Source organism: Nasonia vitripennis, assembly GCF_009193385.2.
Source record: "Nasonia vitripennis strain AsymCx chromosome 5 unlocalized genomic scaffold, Nvit_psr_1.1 chr5_random0008, whole genome shotgun sequence".
Taxonomy (NCBI): Eukaryota; Metazoa; Arthropoda; class Insecta; order Hymenoptera; family Pteromalidae; genus Nasonia; species Nasonia vitripennis.
The window spans coordinates 592,810-617,722 of NW_022279659.1; the positions used below are offsets into that span (position 1 = coordinate 592,810).

Genomic DNA, 24,913 nt, shown 5'->3' on the forward strand with positions numbered 1-24,913 from the left:
ACCAGCAGAGCATATCGACCGTGCAGCCCGCGGCTCCCCATTACCGACCCCCCTCCTGTCTACTTTATCGATCTGAGATAGGCTGGTCCTCCTCAAAGTGAGCATCGGTATAATCTACTTTATCGACATTGGTATCGGTACTGACACGCTCCCAACCTGTTTTATCAAACGTGATAGGTTGAAATTTCAACATGGCTGATTGGTTCAAGAGTCATCACACTGCTGGCTGGATAACAAGCATCTGACCATCCCGAGTGCTTACCAACCTTCTAATAATATTTATTGACATACACGAATTCTTCATCAGTTATTGATGCTACTAGGAATTAGTACAAAATAGAAATCCATTATCCATTATATATTTTTTGTTTTATTTATAAAAATCTTTATTTATTATATGAGTATACATATTGTAACGGGGTTCACTTTCGGGGGAAAACTCGGTGATATTCAACTGGATCACAATCTCTCGGTGCGACGGAGAACTCTCTCAACGTCCGTGATTTACCCGCGTTGCAACGCAGCTCGTCGCTAGAGCTGCTTCTCCAACGTCGTGTTCGCACGTGTGCTACCTCTCCGCAGTCTCCTGTGCGGAGCCGGCTTCTCAGTTTTGCGTTGCAACCGCTTGTTGCAAAGCTCGCGGAGGCGGCGGTATTTGCGATGAGGACGTAGGCAACGGGAGAGAACAAGCCGGGAAAATAAATTAATTCCGATTAAAATCAAATAAAATAATGATATATTGTGCGGCCAATGTTTTGTCTATACAAACGTGCGCCGAGTCACCTCAATGTCGACTCGGCGTGGAGAGTAACTCGCGAAGCTTACGAGCGCGAACGAGAAGGCCGTTACTCGGTGCCGCTGCACCAAGTAGCAAAGCTGTAGCCGCTGCTACCTCTGACGCGATACAGAAAAAAGGCTCCGCCCTACTTACTCGCAGTTACCGTTCTCGGTAGGCGCTGGAGCCGACGTCCTCTCGTTTGACAGCTGATCGACAGGCCGGGTCGTCCTTGCTTTTCGTAGCTGGAGTTGACTTGGACGTCTTCTTCTCGCGATCTCACACACACTCTCACTCTCTCGCAAGCTATCGGTCGTCGCTCGATGCCGATAGTCTCACACACGAGAGCTGACGCGTTCGCACCTATGGCCGGAAGCTATCTCCTTGTTCGACGGACCGCGACTTATACGCGAGGCCCCGAATCTTGCCTCGCGCTTGCACACCGTCGCGTTTCAACGATGCGCGAATCTACCCGATTTCGCACCTCGTTACAATATTGTATTATAACTAAAACATATATAAAAACTTTTATTATATTCTTATAACTAAATCGCATGAATATATTTTCTTATTACTAAAACATACGTATGAAAAAAACGTTAAAATAAATTCTTCACATACACATACAACTCCAATCTGTCTAAGGAAATCTGAAATACCGTGCGTATACATATATATATATATATATATATATATATATATATATATATATATATATATATATATATATATATATATATATGTATGTGTGTGTGTGTGCATATATATGTATATATATATATATATATATATATATATATATATATATATATATATATATATATATATATACACACAGGGTGGGCCATTTTAATCAAACCAGTCTAATAACTCCTCAATTAAGCCATGAACAGAAAAATTGTTGAGATGAAAGTTGTCCAGGATCAAGGGGGACATCTTTTTGTGCAATTAGTTTTGACCTTGAACTCAAATTTCAAGGTCATTTGAAAGTCAAATTTTTTTTTTAAATTGGAACCTCTATTTTTGATAGCAGATTCGGAAAGAACAGGAAATTTTACGTCCGAAACAGTATTTCAAAATTTTTTTCATGACCTTCACAAGGTCAAATGTTAAGAAATACTGTAATTGCTATTTAATCGCATTTTCTGATAGAATAATCGTAGTTAATGTACTTTTATGATGAATATTCAAACCCAATGTGACAATGTCCATGAAAATATTTACCTTGAAAACAAAATAATCCCCTAATTTCAGCGCTACCCAGGAACAACGACGTGGACGTATTAGGATTATGTCCCTTTGGGGTGCTTTTCTAACGTGAGTCCCCTTGCCTCTCACTGGGGTGCTTGTTTACTGTGAGTCCCCTTGCCTCTCACTAGGATGCTTGTTTAACATTCGTTAACAAATTTTTAGTGGTCAAAAGTAAATTTTGAAGTAAACATGATAATTTTAAATATCTGAGTTCTTAATGGGAGTAGGAAATGGAACGTTAAAAATCAATGTTGTCAATTCATTCACGGTCGAAGCAGAGTCAAGTAAAAGTTTAACGTTTCAAAAGCGTAAAAAATGGTTAAACAATAAAGGTAGGATGTTAAAGAATACATTATTTCAGATAAAATATTAAACAGCATTTTGCTTTTGCAATATTAAAAAAAATTTTTAATAATTGTATTTGCCAAAGTGCATCACTTCCAGTTTAGATGTTTTTTTAAGTTGAATTTCTTTAATCTAATATGAATTGTAACGATTGTTCTCACGCTTTCTTCAATTTAAATCACAATGTCTTAACGTAAGAAAATAAGAAGTTACAAATTTGATTTAAAAATTATACAGTTTGAAAATTCCTCCTTTTTTTGTTGTCACTTTCTTATTTTGGTTTAGTTTCAATTTCAATAAAGAGTGAATGTAAATAAAATAGTTTTTCTTATTATAAACAAAATTTTCAACATGGGCGATTATCAATCCAATGAAATTGATGATATGATAATGCTCTTAGGCGACACCCAAAACAATGCAAGAGTCGCGGTGCGACTCTACGCTGAACGCTTTCCTCTAAGAAGGCGTCCTACTCACGACATATTACTCAGATTGCTTCGAAGAGCTCGTTATGGACATCTTCGTCGTCAACGCAGACACCACGAATACAACGAAAATGATCCTAATGTTATAGCCGCCTTAGGAGCTGTTCATCTCAATCCAAAAATTAGTAGTCGACAAATTGAAAGAGAAATCGGTATACCACGAAGAACAGCATTGAGAGTTCTCAATAATCTCCACTATCACGATTACCACATAAGATTAGTTCATGAGCTGAGGCCACACCATTTTCTAATGCGTATTAACTTTTGCCATTGGGCTTTAGGAGTTTTACAAAATGATCCAGATTTTTTTTGATTTGTTATGTTTTCTGACGAGGCTATATTTCGCAGTGATGGTCAATTAAATAGGCACAATAGTCACTACTGGTCACCTGTAAATCCCCACTGGTACAGGGCTATTGACCATCAAAACCGATGGTATGGTGTGGGATCATTAATGGTTACCTGATTGGGCCATATTTTTTCGGTCAAAATGTTAACCAGAATAGCTATTTGGCATTGCTCAGAGATTGACTGCCAGAGCTTTTAGAGGATGTTGACTTTTGGACGTTTCGGACGTAAAATTTCCTGTTCCTTCCGAATCTGCTATCAAAAATAGGGGTTTCTATTTTAAAAAAAAAATTTGACCTTCAAATGACCTTGAAATTTGAGTTCAGGGTCAAAACTAATTGCAGAAAAAGATGTCCCCCTTGATCCTGGACAACTTTCATCTGAACAATTTTTCTGTTCATGGCTTAATTTAGGAGCTATTAGACTGGTATGATTAAAATGGCCCACCCTGTATATATATATATATATACTTAACCTATACTATAAATACTTAACCTATACGTTGATGTGACTATTACAATACAATTATAAGTACGCAGCTAAACAAAGTATAAATGTGTACCATCATTTATCGATTAAAACTGTAAACTGATCCATCGATCCATTGTTGTTAAATTTTCTATGTAAATACATTTTTTGTAATTATATCATATCAAAAATCCTTAAAGTTAATACATAGTCTTAAGCTAAAAGTTATCGCCTATATATATATATATATATATATATATATATATATATATATATATATATAAATAAATAAAATAGCGTTGGAACCGTTAGAGTACATTATAAACGTATATGAATCTAATAGTAATTAAATTGTGATTTATAAATTGAATAATATGTAATCTTAAGCTAAAAATTATAAATAGCGTTAGAACCGTTAGAGTACATTATAAACTTATGTGAATCTAATAGTATTTAAATTATGATTTATAAATTGAATAATACTGTCTATGTAAGATGTTATAAAAATCCTTAATATTAGAAGAAAAAAATTACTAAGCGTAGCGATAATCCCCTTTGAACAGTATAAAAGAATTTAGCATAAACACTCTAATGATTGAGAAAAAATCTTTAATATTATACGCGATGGAGATGAATTGTTAAACAAATTCAATAATGTTGTTACCATAATGTTTGAGATAAACATCTCTAGTATTTATTTCCTGCTTCAACTTCTCCTCGTCGGTATTGTTTTCCATGAGGAAGGCGTTCACTTTAGTGGGAAGGAAAACGCCGAAACTTGCATCCAACTCCAGCACCATCTTCGCGCCAAATTTTGTCATAACTTTCTTATATTTAGATATTTTATACTTTTTGTTGATCTCCAAATCCTTAATTTTTTTCGTAGGCAGGAATGGTGGAGTTTTTGCCACAGCGTTTAGCGACTCCATTCTGTAAAAATAATGAAACAATATATTTGTATATACAACAAGCTTAATATAGTTATTTATTAGTTATAAGAATATATTATACTTACATGATAAATGTTGACGTTGTTATTGTATCAGAATCAGATGAGTTATAATATTCCTCAAAGAAATACAGTGGGAAGATAAAATCTTGCCGTACTGCACGGAGCCACTTGTTTATTGCGCAAACGTTTTGAACTGCACAATTCTCCTCCCAGTCAGGAAGGTGATGCGGACACACCAGCGGAGGTCGAAATCCCGGTATCTTTAAGGATTGATAGCCGAGATCTTCTATGTTACGGACGTCCGGGAAATATGGCTTCAGCCACTCGATTTTCTGCACACCTTTTACCCAAACAATCACGTTTCTTGTCGGTGATAAGTCGAGAAGGCTGGAGCAAACTTCAGCTACCTTGTCATACGGAAGGTCACCATCGTTCGACTTTAACCCAAAGAGAAGAATACTTAAGCCATAGATTGGCACTCTGGATATTGCTCGGCAAGTCGTACCAACAGTGCGGTGGTTGAAACGTTGCTAGTTGAGCTGCTGCTGCTGGCTCGTTGGGATCAATGTAGGCCAACTCCTTGATTATAAATTGACCGTTTTGTCCCTTGAATCCCTGAGAATCAACAATCAAATTCATTTTATCTATGAAAATATTACTTATTATTAAGAATAAATTTATATATGAAATAATAAAATATTTAAAATATACTTACAAATGCTAGCAAGCTTTCTCAACTAATGTAATGTAGAGCACAGTATACTGCTTGAGTACACTCTAAAATGTGTATACAAATACGGAGCAGAGGACTGCTTAAATATACTCGAAATTAGTACCCCTTCCACTAAAAAAGCTTCTCAAGCTCGATTCATTCACGCTTGCAACGTGCAACGTCTCTTTTCTTCAGACGGTATCAGCTACCCTCTCTCTCGTACTTTTAAATGCCTTTCCCATAGTCCCCACTCTAGCGTATTTTCACTGCATCGATTCTTTACAGCACTCACAGTGCAGTAAAAACAGCTAGATCCTCTGACTTTTTCGACTACCCTCTTTCTCACACTTTTAAATGCGTTCCCTATAGTCCCCACTCTAGCGTATTTTCATTGCGTTGATTCTCTACAGCCCACGCGGTGGAGTCGAAACAGCTAGATCCTCTGAGTTTCCTTTAAGCACATGCAGCTACCTCTCTCCCGTACTTTTAAATGCGTTTCCCATAGTCCCCACTCTAGCGTATTTTCCCTGCACCGATTTCCTACGGCGCGCGGTGCAGCTAGAGATTCTTTGCAGGATCAAATATTTGTAATTCTTTTTACATTATGAAAATTACCCCCACTCTTTCAGCTATTATATTATTTAAACCAAATTGCGGACGATATGTATTTCAGTTGTGTGAAGTTGTCTTGCTGCACAGATTATTATCATTAATTTATTAGTTTAATTGGAGGAAGCATCTTACAATAGAAAGCTGAGACTTTACTGGTATAAATAACATTAATTTTACATTAAATTTAAAAAAATTGAATTGATTATAGAAAGAAACACTTGTAGGAAAAGTAGCGCGTCCAAGAATTCTACCCTATAGTCTCACATTTCTTGAATTTTCCCATCCCTCGAACCGATACTGCTAGTTTATGCGACAATTATTGCATCCACATGCAGCGTCGCGTCAGAGAAACCTACCCTGTAGTCTCACATTTCTCGAGTCACTCACATTCCTCGAGGTGATAAGGTTACTTTATTTGATAATTATTGCTTTCACGTGTGCAGAAGGAAGCTCTTCGGGCACACTTGCTGACCCGTGGTACCATTCGAATTCAAGCTCTCAGTGCAGTAACATCGTGTATTGGTGTCAGTGATTGCATAGATTAAAAAAGTTTTTAAAAATACTTAAATTTTAAGAATTTCTGTTTATTAAAGTGTGCGCAAATAAAAAGTGCAAATAACAAAGCGAGTACTATAACGTGTGCTGAAAATTACAAGATCATCTTCATGGAGAATAAAGTGAGTTAATTCTTTTTTTTTTCATTATCTATTCAGTATATCTCTCTCTCTCTCTCTCTCTCTCTCTCTCTCTCATATATATATACTAGTCAGACTGCTCTTGTGCAGACGTTCTCTCTCTCTTTCACGCACACACTCAAGCTCTCAGATACATTTCTCAACTAATGATTTTCATAAACACAACAGTGTCATATTATACTATTAAGTATTTATTTATTTATTTTACTGTGAATGTGAAACAACCCTATCTATTAATCTATTTATCTCTCTCGCTACTATATCATAAGCTTCATCTGTTTCTTCTATACAATATTGATACATTAACCAATTTCATTGTTAATTTATTATAGAATAGCTTGACCTATACATTAGGATTGGATTTCCTCCTGAAGGATGATGTAATGCTAAATAGCGAAATTGGAATTATAGACATGGTGAGTTTATCAAAATTTTTAGTATATTACAATACTAGTGGTATCACTCGTACTTTACTGTATAGTGTTTTACAACTCGACTATCTCTCTCTCTCTCTCTCTCTCTCTCTCTCTCTCTCTCTCTCTCTCTCTCTCAGGCACACACACACGCACACGCGCACTCACGCATATCAGTTTTTTATGTTTGCATTCATACATACTTATTTATTTTTTCTTTTACAGGAACAGCAACAGCAAGCAGTTTTTTTGATCAACGACCAAGCGTAATAGCAACAACAACAGCAGCAGGAGCAGCAACATCCTCAATTAGATGATATGATTACTCTTGATGAAATACTTGGAAGTGACTGCATGAATATTACTAAGCAGGAACTATCAGCGATGTACGAAGAGTTAGCTGAATCATTGGAGAACAAGTATCAAATAAGTGAATTCGAATAATATCAGCAACAACAACAGCAAATAGAAGAACAAAACAAACAGCGACAAGAAGAGGAAAAGCATGTTGAGACGATAGATTTTACTGAGTGTCAAGTTGAATTAGTTCAAGTTATGCCATCAGTCAACATCCAAACAAGTGATGTTATAAAACTCATTGAAGCTATATTAAAAATAATACCAATATTATAACAACATGTTGAAATAGTTAAACAGTATCATCATGATCACAGGAATTCGAAAACTTTTCCAAAACCTTTTCGACATGGATGCAACCTCAGCAGCAAATGAATAGAAAGAAAACGGCAAATGCTGAAGAAAAAGAAGTGAATTCTAAAAAAAAGAAAATTGTAAAAAAACCTAAGAATGAGCCAGTGTTGCGAGAGAGTTGCGAGGTAGAGGAGGGGGATGAGTAAAAATAAACTTGGTAGCACTTCTCTGCAATATACTTAAATTTATTTATAACTTAATTCAATGTTGGCACTGTAGAATGTGTATTGTCGTATGTAGGTTTGTGCGATGTTATTGCTTTCGCGTCTCAGAGCCAAGTGAGCCAAAATCGCGGTTGACCTGTGACCAACAGCTTGTTTGTGTGTAAGTATATAAGTGTGTCAGTGTAGTGTGTATACATGAACGTGAAAAGGTCTTCTTAGTTGGGTTTTGGAATATTCCGCCCGCCTTCGCCAGTTACTGGGGAATCATCATCTTCAAGTGGCAAAACGCTGATCTTCGAAATTTGCCGGTTGTAGCATGAGGTTGCTGTTTTAACGTCCACGACTCGAACCAAACCATCGGGTCCGGGATAGACTTTAACAATACGGCCCAATGGCCACTTGCAAGGTGGATATTGCTCATTGCGCAGCAAACAGAGTTCACCCACTCTGATTTGGGTCTTCTCAGTGCGCCATTTTGACCGCTGCTGTAGAGTGTGAAGGTATTCTTCTGACCACCGACTCCAAAAGTGCTCATGCATGTTGCGAAGCATCTGCCAGCGGCTCAGTCGCGAAGCGGAGAGGTCGAGCGTGGACGGTTCAGGGATGGTTACAAGAGGTTCACCGATCAAAAAGTGTCCCGGAGTTAAGGCGGCTAAGTCTTCCGGGTCGTCGGTTATTGCTTGCAATCGTCGTGAGTTCAAGGTTGCCTCGATAAGAGCGAGCAAAGTCGTCATCTCTTCGAAGGTTAAGGGCGTTTCTCCAATGACCCGTTTCAAATGAAAATTGGTGGATTTTACGGCTGCCTCCCAGATTCCACCAAAATGGGGAGCTCCGGGTGGATTGAAGCGCCACTCAGTCCCGTCATTGGCCAAGAGGTTAGCAATTTCTCTCCAGTGCGTGCTTGCTCGTTGAAACAAAATCTTGAGTTCCTTGCTGGCTCCGACAAAATTGAGACCACAATAACTTGTGAGCGAGGCACATATTCCTCGTCTGGCGGAGAAACGCTTGTAGGCTGCGAGAAATTCGTTTGACGAATAGCCTGAGACAGCCTCAAGGTGAACAGCTCGGGTTGACAGGCATACAAACACACATATGTAGCCTTTAAATGACTTAGTTCCTCGTTCCTTGGATAGTCGGAGATTTATTGGTCCCGCGAAATCAACACCAGAGTGAAGGAATGGGCGGTAACGTTGTACACGCTTACGGGGCAAGTTACCCATGAGTTGCGTAGAGGGTTGTGCTCGTTGACGCCAGCATCGCAGGCATCGGGAGATGTATGACTTGACCTGCTGACGTCCTCGTAGAATCCAGACGCGTTGCCGCAGGTAATTGAGTGTAAGCTGTGTGCCTCCGTGTAGTGTCCTTTCATGAGCATCTGCAATTAAAAGGTGAGTGAGATGCGAGCGTTGGGGTAATATTAGTGGATATTTTTCGTCCGGGTGAAGCAGCGAGTGCCGCAGCCGTCCTCCAACTCAAATAAATCCTTGTTCGTCAAGTATGGGATTGAGGCGGATTATTGCGCTTCTGCGTGGCCAAGAATTGTGATTGGAGAAGTGTTGAAGTTCCTCCCTAAAATGGAGGCGCTGCACCCAGAAAATAACTGCCTGAAGCGTGCGTTGAAGCAGAGCAGGGGTCGGCAGACCTGGTCGCGCGTCTTCTTGATCTCTTCTGTGCTCGAGTGATAGTCGAGATCGTGCTCGCTGTAGGGCGCAAAGCCAGCGACCGACGGCTCGTAAGAGCGTGGACAATCTGCTGAATCTTGTTATATACAATGGGTCTAACGAACCATTAGATGGTGGTGCACATGTTGCGTGGCACACGACGTTTCTTCGCTCGGGCAACTCATCTTGCAGGTCTTCTTCTTCACGGTCACCTGCACTACTCCATGGAGAATTCGTCTCAATCAGAAAGGGCGGACCATGTAACCAGATGGATGAGTCAACTAAATCAGCACCTGAGACGCCTCGTGATGGCAAGTCGGCCGGGTTGTCAGTACCGGCGACGTGATGCCATGAAGCTTGCGGGAGGGTGATCTGAATTTCTGACACCTTGTTGGCCACGTAAGTTTTCCACGCCGTAGGATGTTCCCGAATCCAAGCTAGAGCTATGTTTTAGTCCGACCAGCAGTGACAGCTTGCTTGGTTGAGAGATAAAGTTTGACGGACTCGGAAAATTAACTGCGCGAGCAGTACCGCTCCCCACAGCTCTAACCGTGGTAGTGATATCTGTTGGAGGGGTGCGACCTTTGATTTTGACGTCAAGAGAATTGAGGTCGTATTCCCTGTCTTGTCAACTGTTCGCAGGTACACACATGCAGCGTATGCACGATCCGAAGCGTCGGAGAACCCGTGCAGTTCGGCGAATATTGTGTCATTGGATAATCCGAGCCAGCGGGGAACCGAGAACTGTTGAAGTTCGTATAGACCTTCTATGAGAGTGTCCCAGCGTCGCTTCAAGGATGCAGGTAAGGGTTGATCCCAGTCGAGGCCAGCGTGCCACAGAGACTGCATGAAGATTTTGAATGACACAGAGACTGGCATGATCCATCCCAATGGATCATACAGTTGCGCAATGATAGATAGAGCCGCTCTTTTCGTGATATTCGTTTTGGGTGCCGTAAGGTTGAATTGAAAGCAGAAGGCGTCCGGATACGGCTTCCAGGCAACGCCAAGCATAGAAATTGCCTCCGCCTGTTGCCAAGAAAGATGCTGAGTCTTTGCGAGTTGATCCTCGGGCACATCGGACAAAATCTCCGCGTGGTTCGCAACCCATTTGCTGAGAGGGAAACCGCCCGCCGCGAGTAAATCAACTAACTCTGATTTAAGTTCAAGCGCTTCTTCGAGGGTGTTTGCACCAGCAAAAATGTCATCCACATAAATGTGCTTCTGTAGAATTGCTGCCGCTCGGGGAAATTTGGCACCCTCATCGATAGCGAGCTGGAGCAGCGTACGGATGGCTTGATATGGAGATGGAGCGAGGCCATACATGACTGTACAGAGATGGTAGACCATAACTTCCTCATGACCCCATAGGATCTATTGAAAGGCCTGGTCGCGCTCGTCAATGAGGATTTGGCGAAACATTTTTTCAATGTCGCCCGAGAAGCAGTATCGAAAGCTTCTCCAACGCAACAGAACGTCGAAAATGTCGAGTTGCAACTTTGGGCCAGGATGCAAACAGTCATTGATTGGCAGTCCTTTTGGCAGTTTTACTGAGCCATTGAAAACGACGCGAAGTTTGCTCATATCTCCGTGCGTCTTGAATACACCATGATGAGGTAGTATAAAGGAAGGTTTTTCGTTAGAGCTTGAAGCAAGTGTCGACTTTTCTTTCATGTGGCCGCGAGAGATGTATCCTTCCATGAATTCATTGTATTTTTCATTGACAGAGGGGCATCTCTTAAGCCGTTGTTCCAATCGATGAAGTGCAGCGAGCGCAGCTGGCCTGGAGTTTCCTAAGTAGATACGATTGGGCCTGAAGGGCAGTCGGAGGACGTACCGTCCATCAGTGTTCCTTTTATGCGTTTTAGCGAAATGTTCTTCACACTCACGCTCGTCCTGCGTTAGAGGGGTGGGCTTGACTGATTCAGCCTGCTCTTGTTCCCAGAAACGAGTGATAAGTCTGGAGAAGTCCTCATCAATAGTGCAAGTTAAGCTGAACAGCGCTCTTGAGTCAACAATCGATATAGTAAGTAGTGAAGCAGTAAGGATCCATCCCAATCCAGTCGCTTGGGCAACAAGTGCTCGCTGGGGGTCTTTGCATAGACCTTCCTGTATGGTACACATCCGCACCGATAATTATATCTATGGGATCGGCTGAGTTGATCTCAGGATCAGCAAGAGCGAGTCCGTCTAGAAAGTTTCCTACATCATGCGTCAGCCTGGAGGTGGTACATATGCAGTAAGATGAGGAAGGATGAGTGCCTTCACTTTCCAGCGGGCCTCGCCTGAGAAGCGAGAAGAAATGTTAATCACGGTCCTTGATTTCACTGTGTAACTGGGTACGGCTCCTACGCCGGTAACGGGCACGCAGGCAGACTGCCGAAGTGCGTGTATGCGTTGAGCGAGAGACTCGGAGATAAACGTAGCTTCAGAGCAGGGATCCACAAGTGCTCGAGCATGTGTGGTACGATTCCGTTCCGAGGTCACGGAAACTCTTGCTGTAGCGAGCAAGATGGATCGGGGCTGCGGTGATGTATCTGCGACATGCACTGTTACGTTAGATCCTTGTTGCTGCGAGCCTGGATTCCTTGAGGGCCCATTCGGCGGTAAGCCCTGTGCCGGAGACGTAGTCTGGCTTGACTGGTGCGAAGGCCAGTGGAGCAAGGAGTGGTGGCGCTGTTGACAGGTGAAACATGTTCCTGTTGATTTGCAGTCAGAGAGACGGTGCCATGTCCCTAGGCAGTTTAGGCAGAGCTGCTTTTCTGAAACGAAGGCATGGCGATTATCGACGGAACAGGCTCGAAATTGGTTGCATGCGGTAATAGAATGGTCTCCTTGACAATAGGAGCACCGATGAGGACGCTGTGCAGTAGTGTGCACCGTTAGTCCAGATGCGTTAGATTTCTTTGTCGATACAGTAGAGACTTTCTTTTGTGAAGTTTGGCCGGCGGTCGATAAGGCAGGTTGCTGCGGCAGCGACATTTCGAGTGCTTGAATGCGAGATTTCAAGAAGGTGTCCACTTCCTTCCAAGTGGTTGGAGTTTTGGTATCACCAAGGGCAAGCTCCTAGTCCCGCTGAGTGATCGTGTCGAAGCGTCGAACGGTCAAATTGACGAGGAAATCGTCCATGTGCTCGACGGGCCGTCCAAGAGTTTGTAGCATCTCAATGGCCTCTGCTGTTGCATCTCGGAGCGTCTTCAGCGCCTTGTATGACTCACGTGAAACTGCGGCAATCTCCAAAAGCGAATTCATACATAGATTAATGAGGGCTCTCTTATTTTCGTAGTGGTCTTTAAGTCGAGACCAAGCACGATTATAATTATCGTCTGTTATGGAAACGTTTTTTAGAAGGTCAGCTGCTTCTCCCGATAGGCAACTTTTTAAATAGTATAGCCGTTCAACATCTTGAAGGTCGTTATCACGCTTCATGAACGCAGTAAACATGTCCTTGAAAGAAGACCAGTCTGAGTACTTGCCTGAGAATTGCGGGAGGCTGATCGGGGGCAACTTACGGACGGCAGGCTTTCGCTCGGGGTGTGCGTCGCTCTCCGTTCCTGGCGCTGCTCGCTCTTCTAGTGCGGCTAGAGCATCCAAGAACTTTGCCCTCTGATCAATGTAGATTTCTTCAAAATTATCGAAGAATTCCTTCTTGAAGTACGTCTTGCTTTCGTCTGCAGCAGTCTTGATCGCTAAAATCTGTTCATGTCTTTCTTGAAGGGTATTCCATTTAGCGTCCAGCATGCTCATTCTTGATTGAATTGCCCCTTTGGAAGATTGCTGACTTTTCTTAGTGAGATTAAGATAAGCGTGAGTCATAAGATCTGCTTCCTTTGCTTGTCTTTGCGATCAGTTCATCCATCGTTGCAGGTTTGTTTTTTTTTTTTTTTTTTTTGAAGGTGTCGACGGTTGCTCAGTTAGGTGCGACGAAAATAGACGCGTATTGTCGGCTAACAGGGTTGCCAAACGTTAACAGAGATTCCGTACAGCGGGAATGTAGGTGCTGCTCCGAAGTAGGAGAGCGAGAGAGAGAGAGAGAGAGAGAGAGCAACAGCGTTGCGAGAGATTCGAGACGCGATCAGCTATATGTTCAGGCTTGAAAATATTGTTTCCATGCTGGGTGCGATCCGCGGTCGAGTTTTGTCATAGCAGAGTTGCGGGTTAGCAACGGTTGTAATGAAGCCTCGATCGACGGGATGTAAACAAACTCGAACGGCTTAACCTTCACACAATAGTTCGACGAGTCTAGGTGAATCCTTCTATGGCTCGAGGAATCAAAGTTCTTGGCTTATAGTCTGCACCTATGGTAGCGTAATTTAATTGCGTACGTTGAAATTGATGACTTTACCACATGAAGATTCTGCACGTTGAGCTGCACGAATTTTAATTACTATGATTTCTAGTTGAGTGCTCCTCCAGTTTTGTTCACTCAAGATTTGCCGTGACGCAGGTGGATGCTATCATCCGGCTCGAAGGACCAGAAATGTTGCGAGAGAGTTGCGTGGTAGAGGAGGGGGATGAGTAAAAATAAACTTGGTAGCACTTCACTGCAATATACTTAAATTTATTTATAACTTAATTCAATGTTGGCACTGTAGAATGTGTATTGTCGTATGTAGGTTTGTGCGATGTTATTGCTTTCGCGTCTCAGAGCCAAGTGAGCCAAAATCGCGGTTGACCTGTGACCAACAGCTTGTTTGTGTGTAAGTATATAAGTGTGTCAGTGTAGTGTGTATACATGAACGTGAAAAGGTCTTCTTACAAGGAAAGGTACCCAACCCGAACTCACCGATTTTGATGATTTTCATATATGTTGTAGAACATAAAAAAATAAGAGACACGTATTTTTTTTTATCGGCTAATTTTCACTTTTAAGGGGTAAAAACCTCCCCTAAAGTTAACCCCCAAAAAGCGTTTTTATTAAATATCTCGGCTTAAAATTAATATTTTTCAATGAAACAAATTGGAGGTTATTTCTTACAAAAAGAGCAAGTATTTCATGGTGATTTGAAGAGTAAGAGTAGCATCCCCTATTTTTTAGGGGTTGAAAACATATATTTTTTGGCATAATTTTATAATAAAAATGTTTAAACCGACTAAAAAAAATTGGAAAAAATGTTTAAACATCCTTAATAACAAAATTTAGTTGACGTCTTTCGATGTTTTCATAAATATTACCCCTAAGGGGGTAAACCACCCCTAACACAAAATAACTGTAAATATGTAATTCAATACATAATATTTCGTAGAAAGTTTGTATATAGAGGTTTTCGAGGTCGCTGATTACAAATATATCAGATTTTGAAAATTCAAAATGGCGGATCCAATATGGCGGACGGAAATATCGAAAAAAAATTTTATATAATAAAAAAGTTTTAAACGACTAAAAAATTTGGAAAAAATTTGTAAACATCTATAATAAACAAATTAAATTTTTCGGTTTTTTCATAGATACTTCCCCTTAGGGGGGTAAACCACCCCTAACACAAAATAACTATAAGTATACTTCAATCCATAATATTTTGTAGAAGGTTTGTATATAAGGGTTTTCGAGAACGCTCTTTGCAAATCTGATATCAGATTTTGAAAATTCAAAATGGCGGAACCAATCTGGTGGACGAAAATGTCGAAAAAAAATTTTAACTTTCATAAAAACTTGTTATAAATGTGTTATCTTTGTAGCCTGTACATGTGAACTAAAGAGCCTTAAACCCTAAACCCCTAAAGAACAAATAGGCTAAATGGTTGTGCTTTTTAACCAAACCACCTCAAATTCCTAAATTCCTAAAACAAGAAAATTCTGTGTGTGAAGCAGTTTTATAATTTCCGTAGAAATTGTTATCAGAATGTTATTGAAATTCCTTTATTGTAAATTCAACTTATAATGTATTTTTGTTTATAATATTAGAGTATAATAATAATCTACAATCTTTTATCTTTTGCCATAGTGCATTTTTTGTATTGAGCATAAAATATATTATTTTACGATGTTTTTACAATAATGGTAGTCCTCATAAAAGTGTTTAAAGCACAATGCTTTTTTGCACCAACCACATCGTACAATTGCAATGTTTGTGCACCCTTCTATTTCACAATGTGTTGCACAAGACTTTCCAAAACTGAAATCTATAGGGTTATCAAATTTATCTGGTTTTTCATTGACGTAACCGCTTTTATACCAGGAATATTTAAACAAATCTATATATCTCGGTGAAGACAGTTGGTTGTGAACCAATGATTGAAGTTTAATTATATTATTTCTCACATGTAAATTCATATCATGATCCATTAACATTACATTATCAGAAAATGTTCGGACAAAGTTTTTCCAAATACGGAATCCATAGACATCAAGTGGTTGTATTTTTCCTGTGGTTCCAGTTGGAATTTTTTTATGTTAATAATTTTATTTTGTGGCATTGTTTCTTCTATAACTTTGTCACAATGACCACTCCAAGAATCAAGTAATAGTATTGAGTGATGGCCTACATAGGGATAAAATATTTTTTCCAACCAGATTTTGAAGTGATCTGCAATTAAACGACTTACTAATTAACTGATTAACGATATTACAATGTAAAAATTGTTATTAGTTCCCTTACTTGTTGTTAATTTTCCAGATTTGGATGCTTCCACGTACACGTTTTCTGGTCTAAATATGTTTTGTTCTACAATAGGGCCAAACTTGCCACTTGGTTCCTTTAAAACAAGAAATAGCGGTGACAACAGTTGTCCAGTAGCTGATATTAGTGGCTGTATAGTATAACTATGCGTTGTTGCTGAAATTGACTGTACCAGACATTGCACTTGCTTTTCTCCTTCTACTGCTAATGTTCTTCCAGAATGCATTTCTAGCTGAAATCCGCTCTGATCTGTATTATACAAATTTTCGAGTCCAATCCTTGGTATACACGATTTAACGTCATCGATAAATGCTTCAGCTTTAGCCGTAAGTTCTGCACTACTTTCTAGTGTTTTTCTTGTTATGAACTTATTTATTTTCCTAGAAACTATTCGGTGTGCTTGCTTAAATTTGAGTAACCAATGTTTAGAAGCTTTGAATCTAATATCATTAAAACCAATTTCTTTTTTAGCTTGTAAGGCCCATCAAATTATACGTTCATCATGGATAATTGAACCACTGTCGAGAGCTGCTTGAAAATTATCCAGGGTATACTGACAAATTTGTGCTACTTTTTCTCTATACGTGCCACCTTTATTCTGTTTTGCACTGTTTTGAGACTTAAATTTTGCTTCGTTTTGCTACTTCTCCAAAATTCGACAGCTCTTTTTTTTGTATTCAAAATCTAGTTCTTCATTATCTGCTGTACATTGATTTGTTGGTGCTATATCCGGATCAGGAAAATGATGTTGCACTTCATCTTCAATTATTTCCACATTATGGTCTTTATACTTTTCTTGAAAATCCAAAGAGTCATCAGTAATCATTTCTACATCGTTGAAATCATGTGTTGCATCTATTAAAATTTCTTTTATTTTTTCGGCCAACTCTGTTTCGTGATAATTCGTGACACTATCTGGTATGTTTAACGCTTGAAAGTATGCTAATAATAAGTTTAGAACGTTTAACGGATTAATTTTCATTTTTCAATCTAAAATGAAAACAAGCGGTAAAATTTATACAAGCTGTGTTTTTGCATGTAAGGCACGACTGCTACATTTCTACCAGAATAAAACGAGTGAATGTAAATTGAATCAAATCATTAATTTATGCATTGGAGAAGAATTCTCGTTCCACTTTGTGATGTTCGGAAAACTCTATTTTTGGTTTTATTCAACTTTTATTCACTTTGAAATTGAATAATGTAAATCTATATAAAATCACTAAAGAAAATTTTCTACAACTGTATGATACCACTGACAAACAAAAAAACGTACTATTCGTACTTTCCGGCATCGAACTAGAATACCCACAAAACTCACTCACTGCCTAAAAAATAACACAGGCAGCTGAGGTAAACACTCGATGAAAACAATCTAAAAAAAGAACATACTGATTCGCACATATTGTCAACAACTTTTATGAGTGAAAGACATTTATCTGTGGAATTATCATTGAATGTACGATAACATTCATTAAACTAATGAATGCATGTAAAATTCCCTTTCAATAACAACGTGTTCTTTAATTGCAAATGAAGTTCGAGTATTAATATTCTTTTATGTATTTTTACCAATAACAAAAATTATCATAGTAATATAATAATAATAATAAGAAGAAGAAGAATAAGCATAATTGCAATAGCAATAATAACAGTAATACTGATAATAGCAATGATAATGAAAAATAATAATAATAATTAGAATAATATTTATTATTAAATTTAGATTTTTTGATAAATTCATTAAATCGTATCAAATAGTATTATTATGGAATTCCAGACTGTAAATATTTTACTATAGATACAATAATCATTACTTCGAGAATTCATCTAAAAAACGTTTGGCTTACGAAATAATTGTAACAATGAAAAACTCCCAAGTTTGACAACATTAAATTTTATTACAAAACGCAAAAGAGTTTGATAAACTAATTTTATTAACCTATGTTTTTTCATTTGCAAAAAAGTGTGGACTTTTTGAATTTATAAAATTATATAATTATGCAATTTATGAAATACTTTATAATTTATGAAATTACTTTTGAAATTATGCTAATTTATAAAAGCAGAAAAATAAATAATCTTTGATTGAAACATAAAACGAGACGTTATTTGTTACATACAAAATGATGGAATAAAATATCGGTAATATGTCTATACTCGTGTCTACGGTAAAGCATAGGCCTTCGGCTTGTCTGGAGGTTAGGGGTTTGGAGTCGTTTGGTTAAAATGCACAACCATTTAGCCTATTTGTTCTTTAGGGGTTTAGGGTTTAAGGCTCTTTAGTTCACATGTACAGGCTACAAAGATCACACATTTGTAAACAAGTTTTTTTGAAAGTTAAAATTTTTTTTCGATATTTCCGTCCACCATATTGGATCCGCCATTTTGAATTTTCAAAATCTGATTTTGTAATCAGCGACCTCGAAAACCTCTATATACAAACCTTCTACAAAATATTATGGATTGAAGTATACTTATAGTTATTTTGTGTTAGGGGTGGTTTACCCCCCTAAGGGGAAGTATCTATGAAAAAACCGAAAAACTTAATTTGTTTATTATAGATGTTTACAAATTTTTTCCAAATTTTTTAGTCGTTTAAAACTTTTTTATTATATAAAATTTTTTTTCGATATTTCCGTCCGCCATATTGGATCCGCCATTTTGAATTTTCAAAATCTGATATATTTGTAATCAGCGACCTCGAAAACCTCTATATACAAACTTTCTACGAAATATTATGTATTGAATTACATATTTACAGTTATTTTGTGTTAGGGGTGGTTTACCCCCTTAGGGGTAATATTTATGAAAACACCGAAAGACGTCAACTAAATTTTGTTATTAAGGATGTTTAAACATTTTTTCCAATTTTTTTTAGTCGGTTTAAACATTTTTATTATAAAATTATGCCAAAAAATATATGTTTTCAACCCCTAAAAAATAGGGGATGCTACTCTTACTCTTCAAATCACCATGAAATACTTGCTCTTTTTGTAAGAAATAACCTCCAATTTGTTTCATTGAAAAATATTAATTTTAAGCCGAGATATTTAAAAAAAACGCTTTTTGGGGATTAACTTTAGGGGAGGTTTTTACCCCTTAAAAGTGAAAATTAGCCGATAAAAAAAAATACGTGTCTCTTATTTTTTTATGTTCTACAACATATATGAAAATCATCAAAATCGGTGAGTTCGGGTTGGGTACCTTTCCTTGTTAGTTGGGTTTTGGAACAGCCAGTAAATGCAACTATTTCTAAACAAGTATTGAAAGAGTTGCAAAAATTAAATGTAATAAATAATGAAAACATTTGTAAAGTAAAAAAGAATGTTAAAAAATAAATTTTAATAAAATATTTGTAATTTTTTAAAATTATTTTTTCCTCTGACTACCACCACTACTCAAGTGCAAATAATCCTTTCTCCCACTCTCTCTCCCTCTCTCTATGCATAGCGTTCTGCAGGATACAGTCCTCGTACTCACTCTAGATACACACACACATGTACATACACGCACGCACACACACACACACACATCCACACTATTATTATCGACCGCTCTTACAAAAAGATCATTCGAATTTCTTTTACGTTAGTCACATTCATGCAGTCGCATCCGCAGGTATCCAGTAGACCTCTGTTTTACCACTGGGACCGATCGGTTCTCTCTTACGCTAGTGACACAGCAGCTATCTCTCTCTCTCTCTCTCTCTCTCTCACACACACACACACACACACACACACACACATTGACACTGCTCTTGTATAGAAGAATATCTTACATTATAGCTCTCTATATTAAATGTTTTATAATTTTTTTAAAAAATATATATCAAACCTTTATTGTCGTATAAATTAAAGTATTATAATTTTTATTGGTTACAAGTAGATATCAACTTCTCTAAATGGCGTATATTATGGATGAATGCAAGTTAAGCTGTTAGAAGAGGTTGAAAAAATATTATTTTCCACTACTGCTGCAGTCGATTTATCCACCATAGCACGATGGAAAAACCACTTTCTTCTATCAATAAAGACTTTTCGGAAGGTTTTAAGGAATAACAAACTTTCAGTTGCACAAAAACAAAGTATCTTATGTACTTCAGCAAAAGTAGAATGTATGAAGGCTAGACTTGAAGTTATGGCTAAAAGAAAAAGTGGTGCTGGAGTACAGGTAATAAAGAAGAAGAAGCAGACTATCACTGATCGTGTGCGTTGGATTGATATGGACAACGCGTTTGAAAATCGCACGAGGACTGTGGTTATAGCAAATTTAACACATATTGATGTACTTACATTTCTGCAAGACGCATCAATATTATTTTCACGAGGAATAAAAAAGATGATTGCTAAAAACAAAGCTTTAAAAGTGAACACTGTTTTGTCATGTAAATTCAAAAAAATATGCATAAAAAATAATGAAGAAAACGAAGAAGAATGCATTGAGATAAAATATTTTAACACACAAAATCATGAAATTTTATCTGCATTTTATTGTTAAACATTTTATCTGCATCATCGTTAAACGAATGGTTCAAATCTACTGTTATTGAACCTCTACTCACAGATATTGAGGATTTTCAGGAACGTGCCTCTGGCTGGGCTCTACTTTCTATTGAAAATATACAGATAAATATAAATAAATTTAATCCAATGCGTGCCGGTAGCTCTTATATACCATTACCAGCATTCATAGAGAAAAGGAAAGCATGCATATGTTAAAAATTATGATAACAAATGCTTTATATGGGCAATTTTATCTGCATTATACCCTGTAAACCGTAAAATTCATCCCAATAGATTGAGTACTTACATTAAATATGAAAACACCTTGGATATGAAAGGTATTGAATTTCCTGTGTCATTGAAAAAAATACCAAATTTCGAGAAGCAAAATACTACAATCTCAATAAATGTGTTTGGCTTAGACAATAAAAATGTTGTGCCTCTGTATATAACATCATGTAAAAAGAGTAGTAATCATATTAATCTTCTTTTACTCACACAGTCACCATCAATCACAGTATGTATACCTAAAACAGCTATCGAGTTTGCTTAGTAATGATTTAAGTAAAAATGGTAGAAAACTATTAGTATGTGATAGATGTTTAAATTTTTCAAGGTACGCGATCACTGTCATCTTACTGGAAAATATCGAGGACCTGCCATACCACATTTAATCTAAACTATCAAGACTCGAAAATAGTACCAGTGGTTTTGTAATTTAAGTGGCTATGACACTCACTTTATTATATCCCATATATCAAATCATTTTCCAGGACAGATTGTTCTACTACCTCTGACAAAAGAAAAATATATTTCATTCACAAAACATGTAGAGTCTAGTAAAATTAAATTTAGATTTTTAGATTCATTCGGTTCATGCCTTCTTCTCTGGAAAAATTGACATCATATCTACAGGACTATAAAATTGTTAATAAAGAGTTTAATCATTATAGCAGAGAACAAGTTGATCTATTAACGAGAAAAGGTGTTTTACCTTATGAGTATATAAGCTCATGGGAAAAGCTAGAAGAGTGTAAATTACCTGAAAAAGATGATTTTTATAGTATGCTTAATGATTCACATATATCTAATAGAGATTATGAACATGCACAAAATGTGTGGAAAACATTTAATGTTAAAAAACTTGGTGAATATTCTGATCTTTATATGAAAACTGACGTCTTGCTACTAGCAGATGTTTTTGAAAATTTTCGAGACCAAAGCATGAAAGTCTATGGTCTCGACCCTGCTCACTATTATACTACTCCAGGCTTTTCCTGGGATGTAATGCTTAAACATACAGGTGTACAATTAAAACTTTTAACTGATATTGATATGGTACTTTTTATAGAGCGTGGAATCCGAGGTGGTTTAAGTCAGTGTTCAAATCGGTATGCAGCAGCCAATCATAAGTATATGCTTGAAAAGTATAATAAAGATAAAGAAAATGAATATTTAATTTATTTATATGCGAATAATTTGTATGGATTCGGACTTTCACAATGTCTTCCATACAATGAATTTGAGTGGCTTGAAAATTTTGAAAATTTCGATTTATTTTCTATCGCATCAGATGCTTGTCATGGTTATATTTTAGAGGTTGATTTAGATTATCGTAGTGAAATACATGATGAGCATAATGACTTACCGTTTTGTCCGGAACATGCAAAACCTCAGGGTTCTAAGCAAGAGAAACTTTTAGCTACACTTCATCCTAAAAGAAATTATGTTATTCACTATGTAGCTCTAAAACAGGCTCTCTCAAATGGTCTTCGACTCATTAAAATACATAAAATTCTGAGAATCAAGCAGTCTCCATGGCTCAAATCATACATTGAACACTAGTATGAGAGCAGTAGCAAAAAATGAATTTGAAAAGAATTTTTTCAAGTTGATGCAGTATTTGGTAAGACTATGGAAAATGTAAGAAAAAGAGTTTCAGTCAAGCTTATGAGTAAATATGATGGAAGATATGGCGTAGAAGCTCAAATTTCAAAGCCAAACTTTCACAGTAGTTCAATATTTAATGAAAATTTAGTTGCCATACAGTTAAATCAGATTGACATACTTATAAATAAACCAATCTATGTTGGTCTCACAGTTCTAGATCTCTCCAAGACACTGATGTATGATTTTCATGCGACAAGTGTATAAAGATGATTGTAAATTATTGTATACAGATACTGATAGCTTGATCTATGCTATTAAATGTGACGATTTTTATGAAGATATGAAAAGAAATATTCACATGTTCGATACTTCAGATTATTCTGCAGATAATATATTTAACATGCCACGTGTTAATAAGAAAATTGTTGGACTCATGAAGGATAAGTGTAATGGTCAGATTCTCACTGAATTTGTTGGATTGAGAAGCAAAATGTACAGTACACGTGTTAATAATCAAGATAGTATGAAAAAAATCAAAGGTATTAAGGCTTCAGTTGTAAAGAAAACCATTGAATTTAGTGACTACTTGAACTGTCTACAAAATTCATGCATTCAGAGTCGAGATTCATAACGTCGAGACCATTAGACAGAGAAAAATTGCTCTTAGTCCTTATTACGATAAAAGATTCCTTCAAGAGAACAGTACAGATACACTTGCCTGGGGGCATTACAAAATAAAACAACAACAATAACAACAACATCAACAACAAAATGGGTAAGTTCAAATTATAACTATACATACGTTTTACGCAAAATTCAATTTAGAAACGTTTAGTTCCAGCAAAGAGAACTGTCTACGATTCAAGGAAGAGCCTACCTATTCACTTGATGTATACATGGAGATTTGCGCATCATCAAGCTCGATGTGGGAAGTGGGAGGAGGCTGCACGTGATCGAGAACGTTTCAGACGAAGAATTGTGCAGATAAATGAAATTATAATGCCAGTACTTTTGAAAATATTGAAGGAAATGTAAAATAAATGAACAATTAATAGTTATTTAATCATAATTTATTTGTATGTATTTACATATCATTCTTATTTATCCAACTATTGTGAGTATTGTCAAAACCTTGCCATTTTACATAAACTCTATTACCACTTTTTATTCAAAACTTTCTCAATCAAATAGATATCTGAATATTTAGTTTTGAGAAGTTCTTCCTCATAGAATCCTCCAGCTATTGGCTTGTCTTGATAGTCCTTTAGATGATAAGTGTAGGGCTTCGTAGGTGAAACTCGGGTTATTGTAAAGACTTCGGTTGACCAATTGGGTGTATAGCATTTGTCGAAAACCTCCTTGTTTCTACTCACACGAACTTTATCACCAATTTTAAATTTAGCTCGCTTAAACAGATTTCTACTGTTCAGCTTTCTAATTCGATTAAAAATTCGATCAACGACAGATCCAGTTGTCATGAAAAGCACGAGCTACCGTAGCCGCAGTGGTATCTGTAATTGGTATTGCCTCTGGCCATCTCGTGTAGCGATCGATGATGGTGAGGAGATGCGTGTAGCCGTTGCTGTGGGCGAAGGGGCCTACGAGATCCAAATGGACGTGATCGAATCTAGCATCTGGAGCAATGAAATGCCTGGGCAAAAACTTATTGTGTTTGGTCACTTTAGATTGCTGACAAGCTGTGCACGCTTTGCACCAAGAGGCGATGTCGCGACTCATGTTCGGCCACACATACTGCTGGTGGATGAGTCGGGTTGTGACTTTGACTCCAGGATGCGAGGGTGAGTGAAAGTTGTTAAAAACTTCCTTTCTCAATTTCTTGGGAAGGTATGGACGAATGACGTCCTCGTAGATGTCGCAGTAAAATGCTGCGTGCGTGGATCCCCACGTAAGTTTGCGCAGCTTTAAGGGGTGGTCCGGCGTTTGCAGAATTTCTTTTAGCTCTTCGTCCTTTCCCTGTTCCTCGCTGAGTTGTTTGGCGTCGAACAGTGTTGGCAGCTTGAAAGCGTTGATGTTAGCGAGGACTTCCCTGACTTGTGGATCAGCCAAGAGTTCAGGATCGCTTCAGTTGAAAAATGCAGGAGATGTGAAAGCGTTGATTCTTGACAGTGCATCAGCAACGTCATTCTCCTCCCCTGGGAGATAAAGAATCTCCGTGTTATACTGGGCGATATATGACAATCTGCGTGAGCGAATTGCTGGCATTTTATCGTGGCTCTGCTGAAGAGCATAGATCAAAGGCTTGTGATCCGTATGAATTTTAAATTCTGCTCCTTCAAGGTAGTGAT

The 24,913-nt window shown here is 37.7% G+C and overlaps 2 protein-coding genes across 2 annotated transcripts; both read right to left on the minus strand.

The window, feature by feature from the left end:
* Positions 1-10,966: 10,966 nt before the first annotated feature.
* On the minus strand, positions 10,967-12,287 carry LOC116417952. Its single transcript, XM_031933147.1, has 3 exons — positions 12,172-12,287; positions 11,698-11,877; positions 10,967-11,597 (listed from the first exon to the last, which is right to left on the minus strand). The coding sequence occupies exons 1-3, from the start codon at positions 12,285-12,287 to the stop codon at positions 10,967-10,969; spliced, it is 927 nt and encodes a 308-aa protein (XP_031789007.1).
* Positions 12,288-12,658: 371 nt separating this feature from the next.
* LOC116417953 lies at positions 12,659-13,339 on the minus strand. The gene has a single exon (XM_031933148.1). It carries the CDS (start codon positions 13,337-13,339, stop codon positions 12,659-12,661), a length of 681 nt encoding a protein of 226 aa, XP_031789008.1.
* Positions 13,340-24,913: the final 11,574 nt, after the last annotated feature.

Coding starts and splice junctions, on each gene's coding strand:
- LOC116417952 (XM_031933147.1), bottom strand. CDS start 12,287: ATGTTTCACCTGTCAACAGCGCCACCACTCCTTGCTCCACTGGCCTTC. Junction 11,878..12,171: donor TGGGCCCTCAAGGAATCCAG/GCTCGCAGCAAC, acceptor CTCGCTTCTCAG/GCGAGGCCCGCTGGAAAGTG. Junction 11,598..11,697: donor GATGTGTACCATACAGGAAG/GTCTATGCAAAG, acceptor TGTTGACTCAAG/AGCGCTGTTCAGCTTAACTT.
- LOC116417953 (XM_031933148.1), bottom strand. CDS start 13,339: ATGAGCATGCTGGACGCTAAATGGAATACCCTTCAAGAAAGACATGAA.